Source organism: Rhodnius prolixus, unplaced genomic scaffold (genome assembly GCF_049639745.1).
Source record: "Rhodnius prolixus isolate KJV_2025 unplaced genomic scaffold, Rpr scaffold_8, whole genome shotgun sequence".
Classification (NCBI taxonomy): Eukaryota; Metazoa; Arthropoda; class Insecta; order Hemiptera; family Reduviidae; genus Rhodnius; species Rhodnius prolixus.
The window spans coordinates 1835633-1851848 of record NW_027411593.1 but is presented as its reverse complement, the minus strand read 5'-3'; the positions used below and the strand labels follow the sequence as shown (position 1 = coordinate 1851848).

Here is a 16216-nt window from a genome sequence, read left to right as displayed (position 1 = left end):
TCCGGGGGACCCCACAACTTCAAACAAACCGAGCTTTTGCCCAAGAGAGTACAGCCCAAGTTAAGCTCTAATACTTTGCTGTTTGAAGTTTCATGAAAGCGCCAAAGAAAGGAATTCCTGAATTTAGGCCATCCAACTTACCTCTGCTTGCGTCCGGTTAGACGTTCTAAAACAACGCTGCCGGAAGTTGAGTTCTGTCCCTCTTCAACTTTTTGTTTGTTTTACGTAGCTTTATTACTACTATTATTTATTAATGCCATTAAAATCGATAAAAAAAAAAATGGTTTCCATAAAGTGTTACTTGTAGTAATAAGATTTTGACCGCTGAGCTACAATCAAGGTCGCATTTGGTACCCACATGAAATATGGAGTTCAATCTTTCTGTTATTTGTTAGTTTTCGAACTCGATTGATTTATTTTGGTCTAAGGAGTCCTCAAAACTGATGAAAACTTCATATGGAATTCCTTACACTTTCCTAATCGCTGGTAGTAGAATATAAATTAGCACTCTTTTATTCACAGGCGCCACAGTAGCCGAGCGGTTAAGATACTAGACCCGCAATGCTAAGATGTATTGTTGGTTTAGTGGGTTCGATTCCCGGTGTCTAGGTCTTGGATTTTATTTAATGGTTAATAAAAGAAATTTACAGTAAAGTATGATTTGCTAGTCGCCTCCGTCCACGGCACCTAATTGATAGTTGGACGTTAAGCCCCGCCTGAAAAAATAGGCAATTACTTTACTTACTCTTTTATCCTCTTGTCAGATAAATATCTTTCTTCCCAATATTGTCTATGACGTGCCGGAAACTGTGATCCAAATTGTTTTTCTTCAGAAATATATTTATCAAAGGTTGTCAGTGCTTTCAGTGTATATATGATTTCACATTATTGCTTTTATCTTTCATATTTGTGATTAAACTTTTTCCACGAAGTACGAGTACAGCGCTCAAGAATGGAAAGCAATAAAATAAAAAAAAAAATGGTAAAAGAAAATCATGTTCACATTTTTGTTTTTTTTGAAGAAAAGGAAATTGTAGTGTAATTTAGGGCAGACTTTTTTCCAGAAAGAAAACTCATTTATCTCCACCTTGATATTCTTTATAACAAGAATTTGTATGCAAATTGAAAGCCCCTGTGCCCCTACATACTCATCTTTTGTCACTTTCAGCCCTATTTGATCGCGCATATCCTCTGGTGTGCATAACAAATCTTTTTCCCCTCTCTTCTAAAAGTAACAACAAAATGATGAATCTCTAAATATATTTAAATTGTGCTTTACCGGTGAGGTAGAAAATTATATTGTAGATTCAATATCGTTCATTGCCTTGGAAATGTAATACAATTATACAGGTGTGGGTGTGTGTGTGGGCCAAGTGAATGTCATCCGGTTGTACGGTTTCCGTTTTCTTCGATCTGTGTTCATTCGTTATAAGTTCCGCTCAATATGGAGAAGTTATACTAAAGTTTAGCTTATCTCTATTTCTTTCAATATTAATACTTACAAACAGAGTATCTGTTGTGAATACACAAACGACTAACTCTTACTGTAATAACCAAAGTTCCATCCTATAGATTTTATTCAAACTTATTTCACAACAAAGCACATTGACTACCACTATTAAATTTGTGAATTGGAATTTGATAATGGCGCTATCTACTAGACGGAAATCTAGCTCAATTTCTTCTTAGGACTATCCTAAATCGAATTCTATAAAAAAATATTCTAATATAAAGTTATATGAAGCGTGAAATGTAAACATGAAGTTTGGAACCAATCGTAGAATCCATTTTTGTGAAAAATTCAATAAAGTGGAAAAATCAACGCAAACAGTTGATTGGTTGTTCTGGTTGAAGGATTCTATTTGTAATGTGGAATTTTATTTGCATAATTAATGCCGATTAATATTTCATTTAAGGACGTCCATTGCGCTAAAAGGGCAATTTAGTGGGAATTTCCTCTGCTAAAAGTTTCCCTTCACTTTTCATGGGGAAATGTTTCAAATAAATATTATTGATTAAATGTTAATGTAATGTATGAGGAGGCATGTTTTTTAAGTAAGTACCGTTTTGAAATTTGACCGCTGCAGTGCTGCGGTCGGATTTTGGCGCATGCGCGCTGTGTTCCTACAACTGTCAACAAGAAACCAGACGCTATTACGGAAACATTCGTCCGTGTTTACGTTTTTGTTTTTTGAATATTTAATGTGTCTCCCGCCGACAGTAGAACACGCGCTGTGATTCGTTTTCTTATTGCTAAAGGTGTGAAAGCGGTTGAAATTCATCGTGAGATCAGTGCAGTTTATGGAGAAAACATTACGAGCAGTGGCAATGGGTACGCAATTGGGTTAGAGCTTTTAAAGATGGCCGCACGAATGTTCATGGTGTGGAACGAATTGGGGCGACCTTTCTGCCATTACTGAAGATTTGGTGGAAAAAGCTTATTGTTGACTTCTCACCTTTTTTTTTGCATTTGAAGATGCATCTGAGTGGCTAAGCATCATGACGAAGATGATGAAGTCAAAACGACCGTGTTGAAGTGGCAGTTTTGCTGATCAACTCTTACTCAGCTGCCCTACTTGACCCTTTAATCAATAAGTACCTTGAGTTTAATGAGAATCATTGGAGCTCTTTAATGATTAGTGATTGGCTAGTTTTATTTGATCCAAAAGTTTATAATCAAGTGAGTTAGTAGAACCTATTCTAAATATTATATTTCAAGTTTATGCCATATGTATTTCTTTTTAGAGTCACGCGCTCTTTTAAGACTAATTTATTATATAAAAACTGTTGTTTTGGAATCTCTAAACCTGACAATTTCTGAGTGAAATCTCATTTGAATTTGAATTTGGAAATTTCAACCAGATCTTAATACTTCCTTTTTAACTAGTCCAACGAGAAGAAGTAATAAACCTCTTGCGAAAACAGACACGACTAACTCTAATTAAAATTCTCAAAGTACTCTTATATTTTCTTTGAATTCCCCAATTTCAAAAAAACTTCTCCTTCTTAACATTAAACAGATTCCTAGAAATGTGTTTCAAATTAAACAAGCAATGAGAAGATTGTAACGATCGCTTCACTTCCGGTTGCTCGCAGTGAGATGAAGTAGAACCAGAATTAAAGTCAGCCAACGCCTGGGCTGTATCCGGTGATTATGCTAGGCCTGTAGAGAGTTCCTGTACAAATGCTACAGTTATTTATTGCCGTCCAGGGAGTTCCGCTTTAATATATATGTATATATATTTGTTCCCAAAAATTGAATCAACAATATATGACTCCCAGAGGAATAGAAATATTGGTAAATAGGTAGATCTGAAGCCGTACTCTAGTATTTTAATTACTGAATTAAACTTCTATTATTCTTGTAAATATTTCGTACATTATTCTATTTAGTTAATCTAAACGGAAATATAGCGCAGTTCATAAAAAAACAGTTGGAATATGAACACCCACACGACTTTTACTGTAATTGTGCACAACTTCGACTTTAGAAACAGGTCCTTCTAATTAACTTTTTACAATTTGAGAAAAACCTTGATCTGGCTTAAAACAAAACTCTCCTTTACTTAATGTACATACGAAGTTAGCGGAAAATCTTACGGGCCATTTTCCAGGGAAATCTCAAAATAATAAGAACAAATTTACGTGTATGAACGCAATGATTGATTTGGTCAGCCAATTTCCTTCACATTTGGATATTTAGTCCCAGAAATTGGGAACTTCCTAATATTATACTGGAAGCTAGACAGTGTAAGCGACAAAAGTGGCCCTCTAGTGGAAAGCCCCTCTCCCAGTTATGTCCTTCTTCGATTTTTCCAGGGAAAGTGTTACAGTTACTATAATTATAAAGTTCATTTTTACTCAGGAGATTCTTAAAAATAAATAATAATAAAAGCGATTAAAATTATCATAAATCTATTTTAAAAGTGTTCGTGTCCGTCGTGATTTTCTTGGTCCTCGCTGAAATTGCACAAATAATTAGGTGTACCGTAATAACTGGGAAATTGTCGGAAATACTTACGAAAAATGCATTCATTGGCGGGGCGAAAAATCTGAACTGATAAGCAAAATGACAAACTAAGTTACTTTAATTCACAATATATTACTTAAACACGCAACCATTTTTTGCTGTTGCTTTTATGCTTAAAATGGCGTGTAAATCACGATCTACCTCATGTTAAGCCCTTAAGTTGATTAATGATTAAGGTAATCCACCCTATTTAACTTCCGGTAGACAGATATTCTTCCAATTGAGTACTTCATTAAGTCGTTTCCTACACAGCTGTTCAAATAATACAATAGAAGGGATTAGTTCAGTGGTTAGCGTATTGGATTACTGCCGGTCCTGGGGAATTCCTCTTACTAGGAGCTTCCTTACAGACTGTCTAGTGATCGACCATATAGCGAGAGAATATTATCTGGAGATCGACAGTCCATGAAAACTGGGCGCCAATGATCTCAGGTGACGCATTATTTAAAAAAAAACAAAAATCAAAAATAACCCTTTCGATATGAGCTTAACTTCGCTCCACGCTAAGAATTCCGCTTAAATGAAATCTCCTGGAAAATGGAAAACAAGGTGATAGGCAAGAAACTATAAACAGTTTAATAATATTGCCTTCAACATTAAGCCGATTAGCCTAATCAATATTCTCAAGAGAGAGAGAGAAATAAAAACCCATGGTGGATTCAGCCTTTGCTGGTGAGAAAAAGGAGAAAGTTAAGTTGGACTTTAAATCTCCTGCTCGCTCAACTTGTCCTTCAATTAAACTTCTGAAGATGAAGCGACCCTCTCCAGGCTGCATCCATTTCCTTCCACCTCTAATTTAGTCACCAGTTCTTAAATCGGATTTTATTTTCATTTCGAAACTAAAGAATCTATTCATATAAATATCTTCTTTCTTTTTTTCTAAACAGGTGCTGTTCATTTGTTGGCAAAAGAGGCAATGGTGCTCAAGCGATATCTATTGGTAAAAACTGTGATAAATTTGGCATTGTTGTCCATGAATTAGGACATGTGGTCGGATTCTGGCATGAACATACCCGACCCGATCGAGATAACCATGTCATCATTGTTAGAGATAACATTATGAGCGGTAATTATAAACTAGATTTTCAATTTAAAAGTTTATTTATTAATCTGTTTTTTGATTGGTTATTATTAAAATTTTTGTTAATAAATATTGATTTTAATTAAAAATGTGAATGCTTTCTTTTATTTAATTAGATTTAAGAATAATTTGGAAACAGCTACGCAAATATGCGATTTAATGAAATATTAATGCAGTCAACAGCAACATATTATTATATTTTGCGTTTCGCTTCTGTTCAATAACAAACTTTCTCAACATGGGGCTAGTGATGGTCTAGTGGTCAGGAGTGTGGCTTTGTGAGATGTAGATCCCCAGTTCGAATCCCGTGTTTGACTACTTTTTATTTGTAGTTTATTTAAAAAGAAACAGAAATAACCCCCTCGATTATCTCTTGCTTCAACTCACGACTGTCTTAGGCGTAGAAAACCGCCTCTGACCAACTCATAAAATATAAGATCAACATGCTCTCTGTTTGAAACATTTCCTGTTAAATCCCTTTTTAGAATTCTTTTAATAAACGTTTTCCTCTCTGGTGGTCATTATTCCACTTATATGACTTTTTTTGTTTTTTTTAGGCCAAGAGTACAATTTCAATAAGTTGACTGACGAAGAAGTAAATAGTTTAGGACTTCCATATGATTATGATTCAATCATGCATTATGCTCGAAACACATTCTCTAAGGTAAGTTATTGATGGTTATTATGGTAGTGAGAGGAGCATGATTGATTGATGAATAGCATGAGATCAGCAATTAATGTGAGAATGAGTGGTAAACCCGGTCTGATCAATCTAAGACACTGATACCATATTTTATATGGCATCTTGCATGAACAAAGCATAGATTGCGTAAACTATGAAAGGATGCTGAGACTGTGGTCTCAGGAGATTCAAGTTGTACACTCCTGGAAAGTGAATACCCAAATGCAAGGCAATATCCTCGTCAGTTTCCAGCCAGAAGCTCCCATTCCGAGGAAACAGGATTAGAAGGGTTATTCCAGAATGAAGCTCTCTCTCCTCTTCAATTCAAAAAACAGAACTTTCAAATCCTATAGATTCTAATTCTTTTTTTTTTTAATCCAAAAAAAAATGTAATAATGTCCAATTCCAGAATTTAATTGATTGGATTCAGCAAATAATTGACATAGCAAACAATCTGTTCGGAACTCATTCCACATTCTTCAGCAAATATGCGGCAAAACCAAATATTGCTCTCACATCCACCACATCCACCGAAGAAAAACAATATGTTACCTTATTGTATATATTTTTTACTTTCTCTTTGATTTTTATCTTTATTTTTTTACTTACTCCTCGTCAGAAGGAAGTATTGCAATCGGACAAAATTTTCCATTTTAAGTTTATACCGGTAATATTCGTTTTTATGTCGAAGCCGATATACCGGAAGTACCACTTTACCGAATAACTTTTTCTTCTTTTAAAAATTTTCTCGAAAAATAACTTCCAAGATTCTCTGAAAACTTAAATACATTTTACAGGTCAAAAAACTTTATAAAAAAGAGTTTTAATTGATTCTGGAGTAGATTGAACAGTAGAGGAACTCTTCCCTCTAAAGTGTTGTTTCAGTAAGATGTACTGTTTTACAAGGCCTATATTCCTAGAGCACCGGAAGTGAAGCTGTTCGAAATAATGCTTCTTAGTATACTGCAATCGTCCAGAAAATGGCTAGAGTTTCATTTGAACTTGGTCACAGCTTGCTTCCGTTAGGTCTAGCACTTTGAGTGGAAATTTTGTTAGGGTGCAATAATTTTAGTGCAGTTCAACGGCATTTGTATAACATTAGAAACTATCTTTTAGTACAAAGTCCAAGTTTTAAAAAAGTTTAGTTACGTGAATGTCGTGAGAGGTTCCCCCACTATTTTTTGAAATTATTTTCTTTCTCTGTCAGTCCTGACTGAAAGTTAGAGAATTACTGCTAACTCTGTAACTTTAAGCTGGTGCTGTTAACACAACGTCACGATCAGATATGTCGTAACATCTTCAAGGTTGGATGCTTAAGCAAGCCTCATTCTTTGAACAGACATACAAAAAAAAAAAAAAACTAGTAATTTTGAAAATTAGGGTTCGTGGACCGAAGAATTAATGAATATCGTTAGTTTCCCTAATATCGTTAGTTTCACTATTATCGAACCCGTTTACTAAAGACGGTAACCTTTGTTTCATATCTTTTATAAAGGCTATTTTGGAGATAGGATCGCCTCTAAGGTACTGTCCCATAGAATCGTTCGTTATTACTGACCATGCACAATGTTTCAGCATTAAGTGCGTCTTTTTCCACAAATTCCGAGAGATAGGAAATGTGTTGCTAAAATTCCCAGTTTTTACTGAAAATTCCTCTACCGGAAGTAGCCACTTCCGGAGATTATTCACTTTCAAGGAATTCTCTCCAAGATGGCTCCAGCGAGCATTCTCTTTAAACACGCATTGCATTCACGGTGGCCTAAACTTTGATTTGAGTAATTAATCTTGGAAAAATGCTTTTCGAACGTTTTGAGGTGAAGGCTGCAATGTTAAGTCAACAATACGCAAAATTGCAGTCACCAAAAATCACGTGAATATTGGTACCAAATTAGTTTTGATTGTAATTTACTGAATCAATTATTTTAATGGTAGACACTCAAAGAAGGCGCTCTCCACGCTTGGAAACAAAGAACCTAAACCGCCCTCTATTCAGATTTATCGCCAACAACCCGATCACCCCATAATACCTCTATTCATATAGAACCGTCATAAATCTATATTCTGAAAAGGATTAGTAATGCCAGACCCCAATGTCGCTTTTACAATAACTAAATTTTGAATCACTACAATAAATTGCCAGTGTTACATAGATAGATTCGGTTAAATTGGATACTGACTTAATAGTTCAATATTGAATTCTAGCCTAACCTATTTCTCTATAACCTCTCGCAAATCAAACTGTTCGAGAGAGAGCCTCTAGATTCAATTAGATTATATGACCGGCTGTTATTGTGACAATTAAATCCCACCTGGTACCGGAAATAAATTAAGAGCTTCTGGGCAATGTTGGACCGAGGTCTATAAAATATTGGAGGCAATCACTCACTCAATAGCAGCTCCTCAGCATGAGACAATCGTGATAAGTCATTTCCAAAAAACTTTCAATCGCACTATGAGTTTTGAAATGATCTTCATAGTCTTACAGGCACAGATACTCGGAGAAATCGTACGGGAAACAAAATGCAAACTTCCGCAAATCAGTAAATTTAAAAGTAAATATTCAGTTTAAAATAATGCTACTGACATGCAGCAATCGCCACATGGTTCTAAAATTAATACGTAAATTTTTTTTTTTTCTCTTTATACAGAGTCATCTCTCTATCCAAATGTCATACGAGTTAACTAATTATCAAAATGTGTCGATAAACAACGGAACTAATTGGGCCCCGGGGGGATGGGGTTCTTATCGATTATCGAAAGTTCCGATTACCGAAACGTAATCTTAATTAAAACTGAGCACTCAAATGCGTTGTATTAATTAATAACATATGTACGTGTTTAGTCACAGTTAAATATGCAGCACGATAAGTCTGGTGCTTACTCATTTTCTTCTTCCACAACTTACATAGTCTTGAAACTTAGATTTGTACGAAAAAAAAGAAAGAAAATCACCATCACCAGTAATGAAAGATTATATAGAAAAATGTCATTACCGGTAGTCCGATTTTGATACAAATTTTATCGTCGAATACTCTGACAGATTACTGAGGCTAAGGCCAAAAATTAAAATTAATAACGGAGAAAAAAAATCATTTACATTAAGCTTGTAATTTTAGCTGTCCTTATTTATTTTCCTACTAGTAAACACTTTATACTAATCAATAATGGCAGTAAATGCTGTTTCAGGGCACGTACTTAGACACTATACAACCCATGGACCAAGGGAAAGGAAAACGAAGGCCGGAAATAGGACAGCGAGTACGATTAAGCGAAGGCGATATTGCACAGACAAACTTACTCTATCGATGTCATCGTCAGTATTTATAACCTTAACTTTTTTTAAAACTTTATTCATTCTAGAAATAAGTTTGCCATTCACATTGAATTTATTAATTTTATGTTGATTATTAAAATGGTTAATAGAACAAAATTCATTAGTTAAATCAAAATGGAAATGTTCGCGAAGGTTTTTACTAAAATAGTCCCCGAATTGTAATAAATCTGATTAGAGGATTGATTAATTTGCAGTTTGTGAAATCAAGGGAATTGATAATTCTGATTGATTATCTAGCTATCCGCTTTAACATTTACAATCAATCAGGTCAGCTAAATATATATGCCGTTTAATTTGTAAAATTTTATCAAACAAAATCGCTATCTAATGCACAAATAAACGTTTTAAAACAACTGGTGTGAAACAATCACACGATACCTAGAATTTTGTTCGCAAATTGGGATAAAACGATAAATTTCTTCTCCACAACATTTCTAACCAATGAAACTCCGCATCATCACTCAGAAATGGTATTTTAAAGGAAGGCCCACAACTTGCCCACCAGGAATTCTCCTGAAATTAATTTTCAAGTAAAAGAATTTTTTGATTAACCTTCAGGACTTTGTATGAGCAGTAATTGTTCAAGAGAAAATCGCAGAAAACTGAAAAAAAAAAAAAAAAACACATGAAATTCTCTCTACACGCCATTTTCATCAAATTTGGAATTTGGGCAGCTCAATTAAATTGCGGTAATAAAAAAAAAAGTGCAATTTTTGGAATAATTCTCCCCTTTCCCAAGAAAACTAACACAGGAACTCCTAAAAAAAAACTCAGAATAGGAACTCATTATCTCACAGAGCCTGATGCGGAGTAAAAAGTAAGTTTCTTACCACTTGTGACTTTAGAGTTGAATTTTCCATTGTTTTCCTCAGTTGAAAAATAATTTTTAAAAAATGTAACTTCTTCAGTTTTTTGCTTGTTTGTTTTTTCAGTATCTCGTGTCAGGGTTGACAATTTAAGCAGGGAATCTAGACAGGGAGAAATTTTTTGTAATTTGGTTGGTAATCATTAGTGTTGGCTGTGGAAGTATGTTACCTTCCTTATTTGCTGGACCGCCCGGGGCTAATCTCAGTACTCTGGTAATGGCAAGCACTTGACACAATCTCATCACCTACCCAACCTACCATTTACATCTTGCACTCTTAACATGAAGATAAATAAGTCGTGTTTTATTATTTTTCGGGTATTTCTTGGCTATTTAATTTTGGAATTTAATAACTGGGTCTTCACACTCACAAGATGTTTCTCTTACTGAACGAAATACATGAGTTAGAATCTTGAGCAGCGTAGTAAGAGAAAGTGTTATTCATTTAATTGGAAGTTAGTTGAAATTAATTGTAAATTATTGGGTATAGCATTACATTACGTTAAACAAATGATCCCTTTGCCTTGACATGCTTTCTTTTGGGCCAAATTAACTGCATTACTGTTACAACATCTTTATTTCTAGGCTGTGGGCGAACATATCAAGAGAATTCAGCTACCATGGTGTCTCCTTCGTATGTGAAAGCGAACATACCCGTCGAAGGAGAACGTTGTGAATGGAGGATAACGGCCACACATGGTGAAAAAATTGTACTGAATATCACACAACTGGATGTGTACAAAAGTGAATCCTGCAGGAGTGATTACCTGGAGATTAGAGACGGATATTGGCACAAATCAACTTTATTAGGTCTACTTTATTAAGTTTTTTATCTACTGATTATTTCACAGATTATCTTAGATAATTATTATTATCTTATGGGTACACTTTTGATTACTGACATGATCCTGAAAGGCTGTTACCAATATATTTATTTAATTATTATTTCTACCTTGACTTTGTTTTCAGGCAGATTCTGCGGCAGTGGTCGGGTTACAGAACTGATTGTGTCCACAGGATCTAGGATGTTGATTACTCTACAGGTTTCGCCGAAACAACAAGGTCATAGAGGATTCACGGCTCATTATGAAGGTTTGTAGATTGTAGATTTTGAGTTGTTATAAAACCAAAATTCATTGCAATCTAACTGATGTATTGCGTCTCCCTTAAGTGTCGGAGTTTTTCTTAGAATGAATGAAGTCTGTAAAGTGTACATAATTATGAATAAGAGTGTGTGATCACTAGCTAGAGTTGGTTGAATGGTGTGAGCTTCGGGCAGTACACTATTAGTGTTTTTATATTAGACTGGGATGCCCAAAGAGACTCCAAATTCCTGAAAAAGTGGGTTACAAACTTCCTTCTACTGAGATGCTTATTATCTTACCAACTTCACTGTTCGCTAAGACTTTTTTTTATTTCCAGCGGTTTGTGGCGGAAATCTAGACGTAGATGAAGGCGGACATCTTGAATCACCAAATTTTCCTGAAGACTACCAGCACAACAAAGAATGTGTATGGAAATTTACGGCGCCTGAAAACTTTCAAGTAGCCCTTAAATTTCAGAGTTTCGAGGTTTGTTTTTTGTGATTTTATAATAGAACTTATAAATATAGTTTTACCATTGATAATATTTGATCAGGTAAATACAGACAGTCAGTTATTAATTAGCCACGCAGTCAGTTTTTCGGTGGTCAATCAACGGTTCAGTCAACATTGATCGCTCAATAAATCGGTTAGTTTTTCAATTAGTAGCGAGTTCATTAATTTATGTTGACACAATCAGTCGTTCAGTTGATCATCAATCAGTTAGTCAAATCTTAAAAAAAAGTAAGGGGAGAATTGCAGAGGTGAATCATGACTCGCAGCTAATCAAACTTTCGAAATGGCAAACGTCAATTAATCAGTCAGTTATTGAACTTTCGACAACTTCACCTGCATTCCTTGCCTGCGCTACTACCCTGAGATACGGAATTTGGGCTCCTTTCTGCTTATTAGTAGTTTTAAGCAAGCTCATAGTGAAGGCGGAGAATACCCTTAACTTCGTCTTGAATTACTCCTAATATCGCAACGAGGCTATCCAATTCTTCTTTCTTAATTAAGTGTCTTTAAAGAAATTTAGAAAAATCAAGTCCGTTTTATTAGTTAGGTGTCGAGAATTTATCTTTCTTTTATACAACTTTTGGCAGAATTTGTGGTATAGAATTCAAATAATATATTCTTAATCAAACTAATGAAACATTCTCTGTTGAGAGAATGAAGATTCGAAACTGGTCAGGAATTAAGAAAACTAGTATTTTGTGATGCATAAATTAAAAGAAAAGTAGGTACATTCACCAGCGTTTATTCTAATTCAGTTATGTACATTTGTATCGACCCCGGCTGACGGAGTAATCATGCTGTATAGAATGGTTTTTGTATTCTGTATTTTGTACATAAATGTATGAATAAAACACTATTTAAAAAAAAAGTAGGTACATTTTACATAAAGTTAAAACTTCGGTTGGTAGTTGAACACCATACGCATTCTAGTGTCTTTTGCGCAAGTTATTCCGCTGCAGATCTGAATAAATGGCGAGTAATCCATAACTTTCCGTTGTATGACTTTCTTTACCCACTAAGCGAAGCTAGAAAAAATGGAAATAAGTTTTGTACACAAATGTATGAATAAAACACTATTTAAAAAAAAAGTAGGTACATTCTACATAAAGTTAAAACTTCGGTTGGTAGTTGAACACCATACGCATTCTATAACAGAAAATAAAAGGCGTTTATCCACATTTGAAGACATTACAAAAGGGTTCCTAATTATATAGCTTATTGAGAGGCTACGCCTCTAGGCAATGCTAGTTGCTTAAATCCCAAAGCCTTTCATGGAGTTCTATTTGTTATATTATTGATTTTGTTTCAGGTGGAAAAGCATGACAGTTGTGTTTATGATTACGTGGAAATATTGGACGGTCATTATCCAGATTCACCTGTAATTGGAAAATTCTGCGGTTACTCCTTACCACCGGATATTCACTCTACTGGCAATAAGTTGTTGGTGAAATTTGTATCCGATGGTTCAGTACAAAAACCTGGATTTTCAGCAGCTTATATGAAAGGTTATTGTTGTGAAATTATTAATATTATTTCCATTAGTTATTTCTGTTAAGTACGTCCTTTGCCGTTCTGTACTGAAAGACCTGGGACTCGTAAATGATGTTTCTGATTCTAGCCTTCGTTGTACAGAATCTAATCCTAAAGGCTGCATGGTCTCAATTACGTCTCATACCGATTGCAGTGGAGCTTTTTCTTTTTTGATTGAAATCTCTCAAGTTCCCACTCTTATCTTTTACGTGATCATGCCGCATTGCATACGTTTCCGCCAAGTCTTTAAAGTGTCGATCTGCAGGCAATGTCCTCATTTGCAAAAAAAAATATGTAGTTTTTACGAATTAATATGGTTGTGCCCGTCTGTTCGTTCAGTGTGAAGTAATGTTTTGTTTCAAGAAAAATTAAGTACTGCGATAATAGAAAGTCGTGTGATCCTCATTCGAATCAGAGTTTTTCGGGTGAGAAATAGAACAAAAGAGAAAGTTTCGAAACTTTACTGATGTATAATAAGAAGTGCGTGGAAAAAGGAATTTTACTCTCATGATAAAACATATAGGTGATGATATATTTCAATATGCCATAATTTAGAGTTATCCCTTAATGATGTTCCCGAACTGTATATATTGACTAAATTGTTCACTTTCTTTTCAATTTTATTTTTCTAGAATTTGACGAATGTAATTTAACAGAACATGGCTGTGAACAGAATTGTATTAACACTTTAGGAGGTTACGAATGCGGTTGTGAAATAGGATATGAATTGCATTCAGATGGGAAACATTGTGAAGGTTTGTTTCAGACATTCAGACATTGTCAACATGTCAACACTGTAGTATTCCTGTTCTCGGTTTATGTAATATTATTCAAAGATCAGTTTATATAGTAAAATGTTATTAAAATTATAGATGCTTGTGGTGGAATACTGGACGCATCAAATGGCACTGTTACTAGTCCATCATTTCCTGAACTATATCCAAGCGATAAGAATTGTGTATGGGAGATCGTTGCACCGCCGCAGTATCGTATTACTCTTAATTTTACACATTTCGACCTTGAAGGAAATAATGTAAGTTTCAAGTTGTTTTATTAACATTTGCAAATATTTACTTTGTTTTATTAATTTTTAATTTTTATTTTTGTCTCTTTCTCAGGTGTTCCAGGTGAGTGTTAACTTGTTTACTTGGATCGTAAGAAAGTAACTTTTAAATAAGACGTACACTTACATCCTTTACCAGATAGCTTACAGTTGTTACAACTTAGAATTTTAGCCAAACTTCAATTCCTCAGATATAATATAAAGGTGGTAAAACGTAATAAAAAGTGTAACTTCTATTTGAAACATTTACCGAGGAAAATGATTCTTAAAGTGGTTCTTATTCACAAATTATTTCTGGGAAATTACGATCACAGAACCTGTGACGACTCGCACAAGATTTTTGGATAAAAAGAAAATGGTGTCTTTCATGATTAAAGTTTGAAGTTTACTAAAAGAATCTGTATTTATTTCTTTTATGGGACAGCAAGAATGTGAATATGACAGCGTAGTGATACATAGCAAACTAAATTCAGAAGTATTGCATAAACACGGCATATATTGTGGTACCCGTTTACCGCCGTTGATTACATCTGAAGGAAACGCCCTAAGGATAGAATTTTCTTCAGACAGTTCTGTCCAGAAATCGGGTTTTGCTGCTGTATTTTTCACAGGTAACTGTGTGGTTCCATTGTTTTTATTGGTTTATCTTTTCTTCTTTTTTTTTTTTTTTGAAGATCTAAAGATCATTACTGATACAAAGTCCCGTTAATATAGATATGGACGAATGTGCTATAAATAATGGCGGCTGCCAGCATGAATGTAGAAATACTGTAGGATCTTACACTTGTTGGTGTCATAATGGCTTCACCTTGCACGATAACGGTCACGATTGTAAAGAAGGTGGATGCAAGCATGATGTTCGAGCGCCCAACGGTCAAGTATCTTCTCCTAATTATCCAGAATATTATCCCAGTCGAAAGGATTGTGTCTGGCATTTTACTACGACTCCAGGGCATAGAATAAAATTGGTATTTATAATTATTTATCAATAGCGATGGATTCTGTTAAGTTTCTCAGATTTACGATATTTTTTTTTTTTTTTTTTTTTTAAGGTCTTCTCTGAATTTGAACTGGAGCCCCACCAAGAGTGCGCCTACGACCATATTGCACTGTACGATGGTGATTCACAAGATGCACATTCACTTGGGAGATTTTGTGGCTCTAAAGCGCCACATCCAATTATCGCTTCCTCTAATCAGATGTTTATGATTTTCAAATCTGATGCTAGCGTACAACGCAAAGGATTTCTAGCCACGCATTCTACAGGTAATTATTATAATTTACATTTCTATTAAGAAATTGTTAAAAAGATGATTTGGTCCGCCATATTGCATGGGGAGATAAGAGATTTATTCCGTGATATTCTCTACCGTCGACTACAATTTTCAGGGTACACTGTTTTCCTTTATTTGGAGATTTTCCCCAAAATGTTTCCTAGGATTTTCTGTAATTTTCGAATGGGTTAGATAAATGTAGATCTACAAATTTTACTTTTATCTGTGTTCTAAACATTTTTTTAGAGCAGTAGATGGAGGTAGATTCCCAGCTGTATTAGTATTATGTAACATTTCAGTATTAGGTTCGGTATTGCAAACTTTATAATGGTGGTAAGAATTAATTATGACACAAATATTCGGCGTTTAAAGAAAAATTTGAGAATACTTAGAAGAGATCATGCGATGGTTAGACCAGTTCATAACTAAATGACATTCTACAGCTAAAGCGTGAGCGATGTTAGCGTCGATAAAATAGGCAAAAGCCTACGATACATAATATGTTACTGTAAAAATGCAAAATGTTGTACCCACCAACTTAGTCATAAGGCTCAAGCATATAGAAATGTATTATAAATTCTAAAACTGAATATTTTTTAATGGCAAAACTGCTAAAATTACAGAAGTGAAAGATGTTTCAAGAAGTATTCAACAAGGATTATTTTATTTTTAGTTATAAGTAACAACTACAATGAAATATTTGAAAAATCTTATTAACTTAAAATTGCAAATTAATTAAAACTTTGCTAATTTTTTTTT

General features: G+C 34.5%; 1 protein-coding gene across 1 annotated transcript in view; it reads left to right on the top strand.

Moving 5' to 3' along the window:
- LOC141450681 (protein tolkin-like) overlaps nt 1-16216 on the top strand; it is an 80228-nt gene that overhangs the window by 63004 nt on the left and 1008 nt on the right. The window contains exons 5-17 of the mRNA XM_074121328.1: nt 4918-5096; nt 5669-5775; nt 8980-9106; nt 10578-10802; nt 10962-11084; nt 11415-11563; nt 12900-13095; nt 13753-13875; nt 13993-14153; nt 14239-14247; nt 14608-14794; nt 14898-15151; nt 15236-15449. Of these exons, the coding sequence (XP_073977429.1) occupies nt 4918-5096; nt 5669-5775; nt 8980-9106; nt 10578-10802; nt 10962-11084; nt 11415-11563; nt 12900-13095; nt 13753-13875; nt 13993-14153; nt 14239-14247; nt 14608-14794; nt 14898-15151; nt 15236-15449 (2054 nt within the window). The remainder of the gene's footprint in view (nt 1-4917; nt 5097-5668; nt 5776-8979; nt 9107-10577; nt 10803-10961; nt 11085-11414; nt 11564-12899; nt 13096-13752; nt 13876-13992; nt 14154-14238; nt 14248-14607; nt 14795-14897; nt 15152-15235; nt 15450-16216) is intronic.